The 12,663-nt window shown below is 39.7% G+C and overlaps 1 protein-coding gene across 2 annotated transcripts in view; it reads right to left on the reverse strand.

Moving 5' to 3' along the window:
• The window catches only part of mapk8ip2 (mitogen-activated protein kinase 8 interacting protein 2), a 28,038-nt gene that overhangs the window by 5,640 nt on the left and 9,735 nt on the right, over window positions 1-12,663 (reverse strand). The window contains exons 2-6 of one of the 2 annotated variants that reach the window (XM_085166015.1): window positions 11,362-11,467; window positions 3,502-3,741; window positions 3,302-3,380; window positions 2,889-2,990; window positions 161-2,357 (exon numbers count right to left, since the gene is read on the reverse strand). In XM_085166015.1, the coding sequence (XP_085022141.1) occupies window positions 161-2,357; window positions 2,889-2,990; window positions 3,302-3,380; window positions 3,502-3,741; window positions 11,362-11,467 (2,724 nt within the window). Of the gene's footprint in view, window positions 1-160; window positions 2,358-2,786; window positions 2,991-3,301; window positions 3,381-3,501; window positions 3,742-11,361; window positions 11,468-12,663 lie in introns of both variants that reach the window. The other variant, XM_085166014.1, reaches the window with a different exon arrangement.

The raw sequence follows: 12,663 nt of genomic DNA on the forward strand, positions 1-12,663 counted from the left end.
GAATCCCAATTTAAGGCGTAATAAACATTTGTAATGCACGTTTATGTTAATATAAGGTGCACAATAAGGAAAATTGTTCCAATTTCATAACTAAAGGACAGATTTGTGTCAGACTCACTACACACTCAATTTACTGGCTTTCAAACATATCAGGCCATACCTTTTAAGGCTGACCAATTCCAGTGTAGTATTCTCATCCACCACTAGTGTGTACTTCATGGAGTCATAGGCCAGTCCATCGTCTTCATTTGACTGCCTCAGAGCCAGGTCTTTCTCACACAGTGGGAGGTCATGATCAGGTAAGGGATGATTCTGCACGCTGGAATCAATGGGTGGTGAACTGTCCAGCTCTAAGTCGCTACCTCTATGGGACTGCTTCCTTAAGCCACCTAGGAATGGATAAGAGTCTGCATCGTCCTCTTCTTCATCATTGTCTGTGGAATAAGTGAGGCTGAAGCATCGGTTAGTCTGAGCACTGGGTATGTCGAGTGTCAGGCTGTGTTTGACTTCTGTGATACGCTCGAGGGAGGCTGAGGAACGGCTCGTTGGCTTGGGCTCCGTTTCTCGTCCTTCATCTTTGTCGCTGATCACACTCTCACTAAGGCTGGGTGAGTCGAGATCTTTCCTCCCCTCCAACATCATCAAGTCGTTATTGGGCTCGGGATCATCTTCTTGTCTCATCGCATTCTTAGATGGTTTATCTACAAAGTTCTTGTCACAGTCTTTAGTAGTATGCAAAGAGCTGTTTGCACAACGCTCTAAAATCAGTGGGGTTATGGTATCAGCGGTTGGATTGCTCATATAGAGATGAGAATTTATCACTGTTGCTCCTTTTGAAGACTGCATGTTAATACTTCTTGATTCTTCACTTTCTTTGTCTCTTTCCTGTGATCCATTCATTCCAACTTTCTTAGCTTGGTCCTCATCATTGAAGCCATCTCCATCTCCAATGTCGGAGGATGGTGAGATGGTATCAGACACAGACACTTTCCTCTTGAAACACTCCTCAGGACAGCTGATTGGGTAGGAGCCCTCTGAGATCATCCTGTTGACCAAATTGCTAAGCAGCCATGGAGAGTCCGAGTTCTCACTCAGGTCATCTTCGCTTTCAGATTCAGACTCTCCTTCACTTCCATCATAATCATCTGAGCTTGGCATTAGCCTGGGCCCCACTGGCAGGTAGAAGGAGCGTTTGAAGCTCTCTAGGCTGTGATCTGGTTCTATCTGCAGCACCATCTGTCTGGAGAGACTATCGTCATTGCATTGAGCTGGAGGAAGAGTCTCATCTGGGTCAGCTTGGTGCTCACAGGGCAGGTCTTCATACACATTCTGCAGCCCTGTAAGAGCTTGACCATCGTCGTAGGCCTCATGGGGTAAGATGGGTGAATCAATGGGAGATGGTGTAGCAATTGTGGGTGAAGGTAGTGGGGATGGAGAGGGTAGAGGAGAGCCTTCTTTGATTGGATCTGGCTGACCTAGAAGTAGAGATGTTTTCAGACCAACAATTCCACTGTCCTGCTCCAACTCTGTGTCTGGATCCAGTTCCTGATCTGACGTAGGTGAGCTGGCCTCCTCGATGGAGTTGGTAAGGTGAGATGAGCGTCCACTACTACTTTCATCACTGGTCAAGTCCAGCTCTGTCTCTGAGATTGATGAGATCATGTTGGAGACAACGGGACCACCACAAGCAAATGCTGCTTCCAGCTCCCCTTCAATGTCAGAATCAGAGCCTGGAGAGCTGAGGTCTTTGTCCTGGTCTGAAGTCACATAACCCCGTTGGTTCATATCTGCTATTCCTGGGTCTGAGGATGGAGAGGTGGAGTCGTTAGCTGCTGCCTCCACATTAGACGCTTCTTGAGCATCTGAACTGTTGTACTGGTCGATATTTTCTGAGCGGCAAGATGAAACATAACTAGAGAAGGAAGCTAGCTCAGAGGGTTCAATGGAGGGGAACTCCACATATGATGAGTGATTCTCCTTACAAACCATATCGTAGGCCTCCTTACACATAAACTCTACGTCAAAGTCCTTCTCCAGCTCCTCGTCAGACAAGGGTGTATCTGCACCATCGTTAGCTCCAATGGGTGCGGTGGATGACAAGCAGTGGCTGGTTCCATCTGGATCTAGGTCATTCTCTGGCTCCATACCTGACTCACTGGTGATGGTGTAGGTATCAGTAGCACGCCGGTTTGAGTGCTTGTGGTTGTGGTCGCTGTTGAGATCGTGGTCCACCTCTGTGTCCGAACACTGGGAATGCTCATCTACGGAGGGTGCTCTGGTTGTCTGTACTGAGGGATCAGCCTTTGGATCAGTAGCATCACGAGAACATGGGTGAGACTTATGTTGACCAAACGAGCCTATGATGACAGGTGAAAAAAAAAAAACAGAGATTAGAGGCTGGTACGTGATTTTGAAGTTAATTATGGTGAGATTGCATAATGAAATAAGCTGACATGTGAGAAGAGTTTACAATTAATGAGAGCAGATGAGAATAAAGCAAAAAAAACCAAACAAACAAACAATGATTGTCAATGTAAAGAAATCCACAATGAGCTGAAAATGGAAAGCAGCATGAACAAGTTCAGCAAAAGTTTCATTGTCAAAACCATAAATCTATATATATATTTTTTAAGTATTAAAAAAATATGATTTGGTTCATGAGAATCAGCATGCGAGATTTTTGCTGCTCTTGTGCATCACTGAAGTCAAATTCACATCACAATACAGCACTAAACAGCAGTGATCAATGAGATGATCTAAGCTTGCTGAGATGGCCTTCTTGTTACCGTATTCGGGCCTCTCTCGCCTGTTGCCCTCCATGTCGCAGAGGAGGGGCCTATGAGGAGACTGGGGGTTTCCGCCCTCCCCTGTCTGATTTAGTGGAGTACCTTTGCTCTGGGATCCTGGGACCTGGGATATTGGAGAGGCTGGGCACTGGCCTGTCACATGGCTACCATCCTCCAGACATGAGTGGGTTGGAGACAGACGACCTGGAGGTACAATAGATTTTTATCCCCTGTGTGTTATACAGTTCATAATAGTATCTGAATAGAATTATCATGTGGAACAATTACTAAACAAAAATAGCATTAAGATATTTAGAGAATAAAATCCAGTAGGACGGTCTTTCTATAGGATTAATGGATTAGCCTATTATTTAATATTAGTTATACGTTTTAAAGCTTATACAAAGAATATATTTGTTTTGTGAAATAGAAAGCCAAATAAAAATATAGAAGAAAACATACAGTATAAAGTCACAGCATTTTTTTTTCAAATAAATAACTAATGATGTTCTAACCCTGTGAGGCTGGGTTGCGCAAAGAGTCCTGCCAGCTTCCTTTTTTGGGGGATAGACTGCTATTGTTGTTCAGTGAATCCTAAAGATGGCAGAGAGACAAACACTATTGTTAGTGATAAATTGCAAACAACTATTTCAAAACACATGTCAAACAGTTTGTTGATGTAATGTGTTTGGAATCAGAGCCTCAGTATGCTTACCTGTGACACAGCAGTGGTTAGGTTCAGTGTGGTGGGTCTGCTCTTTATGGTGCCAAGAGTAGGAGAAGGAGGAGGGGAGGCTGAGGGGGAGGGAGGTGCATCAGGATCAACCTCTTCATCCTCTTCCTCTTCATCCTCCTCATCTTCATCTTCATCATCAATCATCTCAAACTCTTGAAAGTCGTCCTGAAAGGAGCAGACTGGGTGGTGTATGTCATTCTTCTCCAGAATAAGGGAGTCCTGAGACACACACAGAGAGAGTGAGCCACATCTTTATTATCAGCGATATTATTAAAGCATCAGCTGTTCTGACAACAGAAAAGAAACAAGGAGGAGAACAGGCCTGTCTGAGAAATCAGTAAAATTAGAAGAGCAATATCAAGGAAAGAGAACTAAACATATACCAACACCAGCAGTGGTCAGCTCCCATGCACACACATGAATACATGAATGTGTGTTTGTACAAAAACCAAAGAAGGTAAGTGTGGCCCTCAACAATGTTTTGTACAGCATTTTATTTAAAACATTATAGAGTATTTTATTATTTTTTTTTATATAATAATACAACAAAGAAAAATCATTTTATAAAGAATTATTACAGTTTTGTATACATACAAACTACAGCTTGCAAAGCATGCAAAAAAAAAGTCCACAATGAAGGCTAAATCTTCACTCATAATCCAAAGTTGAAATGGCAGCTGACATTGTTGGGCTTACCTTTTAGAATATAAGTTTGTTTTTTTTTAAATGATGAGAACTCAAAATAATTATTTTAGACCTGGATTAAGGGTTTGTCTAATGGGGTGATTTGAAACAGAGAATATAAATGTGCTAGAGCTGTAAAGGAGCACAACAGATAAGCTTTACAGTATGTTTCAATCTTATTTTTGAGTCTTCAGACCAGTTTTTGCATAAATGCTTTTAATGATTTTCTTTGATTTCTTTTTCCTGGGTGAACAGATGATTCTACAGCATTCCAGAAGATTATTGATGGCTACTGAGATATTTAACCATATAGGGTGTGTATGTACACTTTTTATACTTTTTTCCAAAATAAATTCAAATTTTTTCACACAATTCTTTTTTCTAAGTCATTAAAGACATATTCTGCACAGTTATTCCACCCTGGAAAAGGAACAGCTCAAATAAATCACCAAAAGCCTAAAATTAATGACATTAAGGCACATGATAAACATTTGACCACAACTGTACAAAGTCACAATGCAAAACATTTTCAGAAAGTCAAACAGCAGACCAGTAAAGTCGATGAACTACTCAAAGAACAAAGGGGAGACGTAATGCAATGATTAAGGATAAGGAGGGGTGGGGGCCGCTGACATGAAAGTGGATCAATCAGACGTGTCTCAGGTTTCAGCTAGTTTACCGGAAACCAATGTAGTAAATGACTTTCAGGTTTCATAGGCTACACATTCATTGGCCTGCTTGTGTGTTTTGCTATATGTTCCAATATGTACTGATGGAGCAAAGGTAATAATACAGGCTTAACTACTAAACTATGAGACTAATTCTCGAAGGGCTGTTGTATGAACATACATTTTAACACATTTTAAATAATATAAATGCCTCAAGTAGGACTCGAGGCTACTCAACTACAATCATCTCTACAAAATATTACCCTAAGGAACTAGAACAACTGAGTAAAAAAACCAACACTAATGCAAGTTTTTAAAAAAGAGCATGATCACTCCACCAAATATTTGTGGGTGTTTTTTTTGTTTTGCTTTAATCATCTCTCCCCTGCTTTGAATTTTATAATGGAGTTCCAAGGATTGATTTGCCTGCTTGTTTATTTTGGACAGCACAGCAGTTTCTCCACCTCTCAGTGCAGTCTGTTTAATGGAGGAATCAAAGCTCACTCTCTCATCCATCTACCGCTTACAATTCTGCTGATGCTGGATGGAGCCACTTTGTGCCACAGCGACTGAAACGCACACTCAGTCTATACCCATCAAGTACACGTGATATTGCATATTAACATCTAATTAACATATCTATTTTTGCATGAATGATCTATTAAGATGCGATCAAATGTTTGCAGCAAACACTGAACCATTACTATCCATCACTGAGGATATGTGACCTATAACTCCATGAGTGTGTAAAAATCTACAGATTCATCAGTGAGCTGTGAAAATGTCACATCTGCCAGGGAAAATACTTCCTGCTGTCAGGAGACAAGGCCACCTGACAGACAGGCAGGTAGAGAAAAAAAAGAAAAACTATAAATAAGAGTTGTACGTTGGCGGCATTCAATCTCCATGGTCTTCAGTTCCCAAGGCCATCCCCACTAACCCTTTGACTGTCCCTCCCCTGTCACTCAGCAGACTTGAGCAAGCATGCCCTCATTCATAGTCATGTTAAACAGCTCTGTTCTTACATAGCAGTTACCAAAGAAGCATAGCGGTTACAAAAAAAATAGTTGGAGAAAATAAGCTTTTTGATCTCTAATTAAGAGACGAGAGCCTTAGACTTAATTAGCCTTGTTCAGCATGGCTAACTCTATCTACTGATTCTGCTGGTGCTGCATATCAGAAGATCAGTAAGATGGCAGCTCCATTTTAAACTAATTCCCCAGTGGAGTGAAAGGAAGCTTTGGGTTTCATAGAGCTGTGCACTATCATGACTAATGACAGCTGTGGAAATGTCATCGGCAACCTATAGAAGGCATGTATCTGATACAAATCTAAGATAATTAACACTAGCTCCCTAAATGTTTAGGGCATGCTGAACCTTTATTCTTTGCCCAGAATAAATTTTCATTTGGTTTTGGGATGAATTATGTATTTAGAAGTGTCTCATTTCATCTATATATTCCTTTAATGTATAAAAAGACATTTCTTTTCCACAGGCACAACTGTAAAAGTATAGAAAAATTTCGCCTATCTAGAATAGAATAGAATAGAATTCAACTTTATTGTCATTGCACAGGTCACAAGTACAAGGCAACGAAATGCAGTTTGCATCCATCCAGAAAGTGCTTTAGCCATAATATAGATATATTATAAAATATATATTAGCAGTAATATAGATATATGGATATATTACAGAAATGGGTCTGTTATAGGTATAAGGGTACAAAATATGGGTCTATTATGGGTATGTTACAATGTACACGGTATGAAGGTATGCAATGAATATGCTATAACTATAAGTATGTACAGGCTGTCTGTCTGTCTATCTAATTTTATCTGTCTGTATGTGGGTGCATGTAAAAGTGTATGACACATGATGGACTCCATCTTTCAGTGTATCATTCATATTTCCAGATTTTAAAATCAGAGTTGCATCACAGCTGAGACACAGGCACCCCTGCTCTGTCACATACTGAATTATGCATGTGCTCATGCCATTCAATCAGGGGCTCTGGAGAGGCAGAGATGCTATTAGAAGGACAGAAAGTCAAGAGTCAGGGACAACGCGAGGCAGAAAAGAGTTGTGTGTTTGTTTGGGTGATACACAAATAAAAGGCTTGGGATTGTGGTCGCTCTTGTTTGAAAGCTTGAAAGAATACCATCAAAGTGAACCAATAGTGACATTAAAGATTGTGGAAACGGACAACTAGGGCCAAAAGCGCCGTAGAATTTTGACATCTGGTTGCGAACAACTGCTTCCTCGATCAGAAATCACATGTGTCTCGTTGATTTGGTCACGTGTGTGTGTGTGTGCCTACCACAAACCCAAAGTGTTCTGCAGATTAAGACTTGAACACCATAACAAATTAGAATTAATCAGAGTGGGGGATTGGGGCCGCAGGATAATCTCACTGTTCAGATTGGCTGTTCGTCCTAAACATCAAAGACGTGCTGCCCAATATGAGCAAATTGTGCTGACATCAAAACCAAAAGCTTCTTTCTTCATCAGCGCAGTGTGGTGCACGAGGAAGAGACTGCTGTTTCTGCTGATGAGGAGCTGCCAAACTGTCATACACCCTACTGATGCAGGCAGAATCAAACACCATGTGAAGCACGACGTGCATAAAATTCTCTCTCTTGCCCTTCTTTCTTTGTTATCTACACATACACAAACACTCAAAGGGCAACTGGGTGTGTGTCTAATCTATCCTATGTCAGCAAGATTACTTCCTTTGGGCAGTGATGTAACATAACGAGGACCGACACTGTCTCTGGCCTGTGCTTTTCTTGTTTGTGAACTGAGCAGTCAGGGCTTCTGCTGTTTTGCATCTGATGTCCTCAAGATCCAAACCATTTTTAGGTATACTCCCAAATGTAATTATCACGTACTTACAATCGACCCACACACTCAGCAGCTTAACTTAACAGAGACTATAATTATTATTCCAACAGAATGTCATGACCTCATCATGACCTCAATAAACAAAACACCAGCTGAAAATATTTTAATGCTGAAAAAATTACAAAGAAAACAAAATATTGTTTCAACTGTCCCAAATGTAAAATGTGTGAACTGTTAAACATTAGGTCTCTCTCTCTCTTCATGGTAGTAAATTATTAAATACCTACACCACCTTCCAAAAACCTGATTACACCAGGATGAATACGTTAATTTAAATGAGTCAGCACAACCAAAAGTCATACTGTCAGAATCCTCAAAGCACAGGCTGAGGTGGAGGAATGGCAGCAGACTTTGTTGTAGCCTAACAATAAACCAAAGACCCAGACAGTTATTATTCATTTGAAAACTATTAGCATTGCTTTGGAAAACACGCAAAAAAAGATCAATTGTAGCTGTTATCTATCGTCCACCTGGCCCTTATTCAGAGTTTGTATCAGATTTCTCAGACTTTTTATCTGATTTAGTGCCAAGATCAAAAAAATTCTTAATATAGGAGGTTTTAACATTCATGTAAATAAAATAACAGCCTCCATTTTATTTATTTATTTATTATTATACTCAATTGTCTTTTCTTAAACTGTAAATGAGCAGTTTTATCGCAGTCTTCTAAGTAATCATTATCACATATTGCCCTGACGTATAGCAGACGAAATGTTTTTCCCACTGAAAACGTTACGTCCAGATGAATAGAATCAACTTCTTTGGGTTTATCTAGTAATGACTTCATAAATGACATATCATTAAGTACAGTAGCTTCAATACTACTAAGTCATGATCATCTACAGAAGAATGAAGAGTTTCACCTAGGATTTAGGGTTCACCATAGCACAGAAGCAGCACTAGAGAAGGTTATAAATGATCTTCTCATGGCTTCTGACAGTGAACACATCTCCATACATGTCCTGTTAGACCTCAGTACTTGTGGTCGTATCTAATATTTTAATACAGGGACTAGAACACACTGTTGGTATTAAAGGAAATGCACTGCAATGGTTTGGATTGCATCTATCTCATAGATTCCAATTTGTTCATGGAAATGGGGAGTGTTCTTCACACATGAAAGTTAGCCATGGGGTTCCACAGGGTTCTGTACTGGGATCAATACCTTTTTCATTATTCTTTATTATCTAATATTACTAGAAAATACTGCATACAGATGTTACCCAGTTATATTTAACAATGAGAGCCAGATGACATAAATTAGTTGCTTAAACTATAGAAAAGAAATAAAGGCCTGGATGTCCTGTAATTTTCTTCTCCTAAATTTAAATAAAACTGAACTTATTATATTTGGCCCTAAAAATCTTAGAAGCATTGTGTCGAACCAGATACTTACTCTGGATGGCATTACCTTGGCCTAAAGTAACATTGTGAGGAACTTGGGAGTCATTTTTAACCAGGATATGTCCTTCAATGCCCATGTAAAACGTCATGTAGGACTGCTTTCTCTTTATAATTTCCAACATTTCTAAAATTGAAATTCAAAACTAGTTTATGGATTTCATTTCTTCTATGCTGGACTACTAAATTGATCATTATTGGATTGTCCTAAAAGTTAACCTAAAGAGCTTCCAGTTAATTTAAAATGCTGCAGTGAGAGCAGCAGCAGGGACAAGAAAGCAACATCACATTTTTCCCATACTGGCTTATCTTCATTGGCTCCCTGTTAAAGAATTCTGATAGAGGTTTCCTCCTGTTAAAATTGAGGGGTTTTATTTCCATGTTGCAAAGTGCTTTTTCATATGGGATTGCTTGGCTGTTGAGGTTTTCTCCCGAATACTGTAGGGTCTTTACCTTACAGTAAAGACTGCCAGGTAAAGACCTGGAGGTGAGTGGCACCAAGTAAACAAACCTTTGTGTGTGCATGTGTGAATGCGCGTGCGTGTGTGTATCTATGACATCTTTGAGTAAAATCCACTCTCTGAAGTCTCCTTCTCTGGAGGTCTTCTTAGATGTTATGCAAAGACACCTCTCTTACAGAACAGCTTTGCCAACTCTTCACATAATGTGTTTTGTTGGTGGATTAAAGTGGAAAGAGCAAAATCTAGCACAGATTTATGCCAGGAGCTTGACCCTCAAAACCAACCATCCCGGAGCTAAATCCTCATTCCCAGGCACCTCGGCAGGGAAGAAATAAAATAAAGAGAGGGAGGCTTTAAGGGGAAAAGGGGCAGAGAGTGAGGAGAGGATGTGAGCTCCGTCTCTAAGCAACACTGCGTAGGGAGGGAGGGAAAGACACTTGGGAGGGAGGAAAAGACAGAGGAAAGGAGGTTGTCTCTGCATAGCAGCAAACTGCACTGGGTCACCCACCCTCTGCTGCAGCCATGGCTCAACGCCACCAGCATAAAACATTTATATCCCACAGGATGGACAGAGAAAAATATAGAGGCTGGTGGTATAAGATTAGTTCTTAGAAATGGTGTAATTAAAGCCTAAGCCGTTCTGACATGTCGGATGATACAGCTAATGACTCAATTATTTGCTTATACTTCAGCACAGTCGCTTGAATGTGATCCTTATGGGAACCCCTGCTTTGAATTTCTATTATATGATGAAAGTAGTTCAGAACCAGTATGTATGCAATTTGTTTGACGATAAAGTGCAGAATGTAGAGAGTGACTCACTCTTCTAGTGAAACCAAGCTGTTGTAGCTATCATTTTCTTCCTTGTGTATTATAGCTATCTAAGGCATATGGGCATTACTGTAACGACTGCAATTCTGGTGAGGAAGGCTTCCTTTACATACAATTCTGAAGGTACAGAGATGCTTAAATAACAGATCCAAATAAGCTGTTCTCAACATGTAATCACTATACAAACGAAGTCAGTTTCCACCCTTGATTCTCATAAAATTATATTTTTGTCATGTCATTTTTCTGCTGCTCTCGGCTTCATGTTAGCATTAATCAACTAGGATAACAGTCTCTAATTGTCTCTTCATGTAATATTTCATTACATTAATTATTTTGCAGATCTAGCACATATGTACATGCACATAACTTTCCTTGAATGTCCTAAAATGGCCATTTGAAAGGGATAAGACTTGCTCTGCTTAACTTGTATATGCAAAAGTGGATATATAAACAGTGATATCGCTCACTGTTTATTGGCTTTGTAAGCTAACATGACCATATTTAGAGAATAGGGTGAAGTTATCAGCTAATGCTGTTTTGTTAGCATGATTCATTGACCGTGAACCAGTCATTGACACACATGGAAATAACAGTTAATTATTTCCAAGTGACTAGTAAAATACCTATTTGATGTCCTTTATGACACTACAAACATTTTATTTAGCAGATAATAAAAAATAAATGTAAAAATGCTCCAAAAGGCATCAACACCACTAACACTGATGACCAAAAACGTCTTTTTTAACACTGTAAACATGTTTATTCCAGCCACGTGTGGCAATCTGAAGAATTATTTCTGTGTCACGAAGCACAGCAAATGAAACATATCCTTAAATGTCTTCAGAGAAAATAGAACACACTATTAAAAAAAGAGAAAACAAAAGAATCTCACCTTCTCATATGGGTCAGAATCATAGTTGAGTCCAATCCCACAGTCATCTGTGATTTCAGAGAGATCTTCATCATCAAACTCCTCCAGGCTGATGTCGTGGGCTGGCCTGGGAATACACAAGAGAGGGTATATTCACTGCAAGTTCTGAAAAAGAATACTGATACCTGCAATATGTCTTTTCCATCAGTGAACGGTCCAAAAGGGAAGTTCTTTTTGATTCATGCTCACACACTGATCAAGGGGAAACCTGCTCTAACTCATAGGCTGTCAGGCTCTGTCTGCATCTCAAGCTCATATGCTGAACAAAAGCAACCACACAAACACCCGCTATCATCTCTAATTATATAATATCTCATACTAACAAGGTCTGGCGCATTCACTGAATCAAGTGAGTGACAGTGGCAGCACCTAAAACACCCAAATTCAGTGTCAATATTTTAAATTCAGTTAGCTGGGAATGATTGTAAAAAATGTGAGCTTTGAATGCCTCGGAAAGACTCAGAAGCGTTACTTGCTGCTATCTCTTACACCAAGATTTCTAAACTTTCATTTACAGCAGGGAAGTGTATCTCTGTAATGAGCCATGGCTTTCCAAGTTTTCTTGAGCAGACCCTATGCCGTCTTTACTCCATTAGTTACAGCAGGTTTCCAGTTCTACAGCAGCTGGCTTGCAGTGTGTTGAAGGAAATGCTGCATTGCAGCTTTCCTGCAAAGATAAGGACGCTCTACATATTACGTATGAATGCGAGCTTACATCATATAATCATATAGGGGTCCAAAGTACACAATGTCATTGGGTCTGTGGTTCTGAAAGAGGACAGGCTGATGCACAGTAATACAAAAGGGGTCATGAAAAAGTTAATGCAATCAGGGCTTCCCCTTACTGCTTGTCAGCTTGAATGTGTAATGACTTAAAAAGGGTTATTGGGTTTTTTAACAGGAGAGGAATTTGAATGATGGGCTAAATGTTAGAAAAATCAGTTTGTAGTGAAATACTATTATCCTAAATGAGTTTTCTTAACATATTTTTATTATGGTAGACAAATATTACTATCATAATTAGGATAAGGTGAATGACAAAAGCTTTTGGTAAAGCTGTTTCAAGTACTGTTGATACAGAGGTTCAGACATAATATATTTATTTTTCATTATTGGAAAACTACAGCTGCACAAAAACGAGTAACCATGGTGCTGATATGTAAATTTAATCAGATAAAATGGTACTAAAGTGGTCCTTGAAGAGTCCCAACAGTACGGAGAGCTCCTATTAGCAAAATGCTCGAAATAAATTAATAATCATAG

Source organism: Neolamprologus multifasciatus, chromosome 7 (genome assembly GCF_963576455.1).
Source record: "Neolamprologus multifasciatus chromosome 7, fNeoMul1.2, whole genome shotgun sequence".
Lineage (NCBI taxonomy): Eukaryota > Metazoa > Chordata > Actinopteri > Cichliformes > Cichlidae > Neolamprologus > Neolamprologus multifasciatus.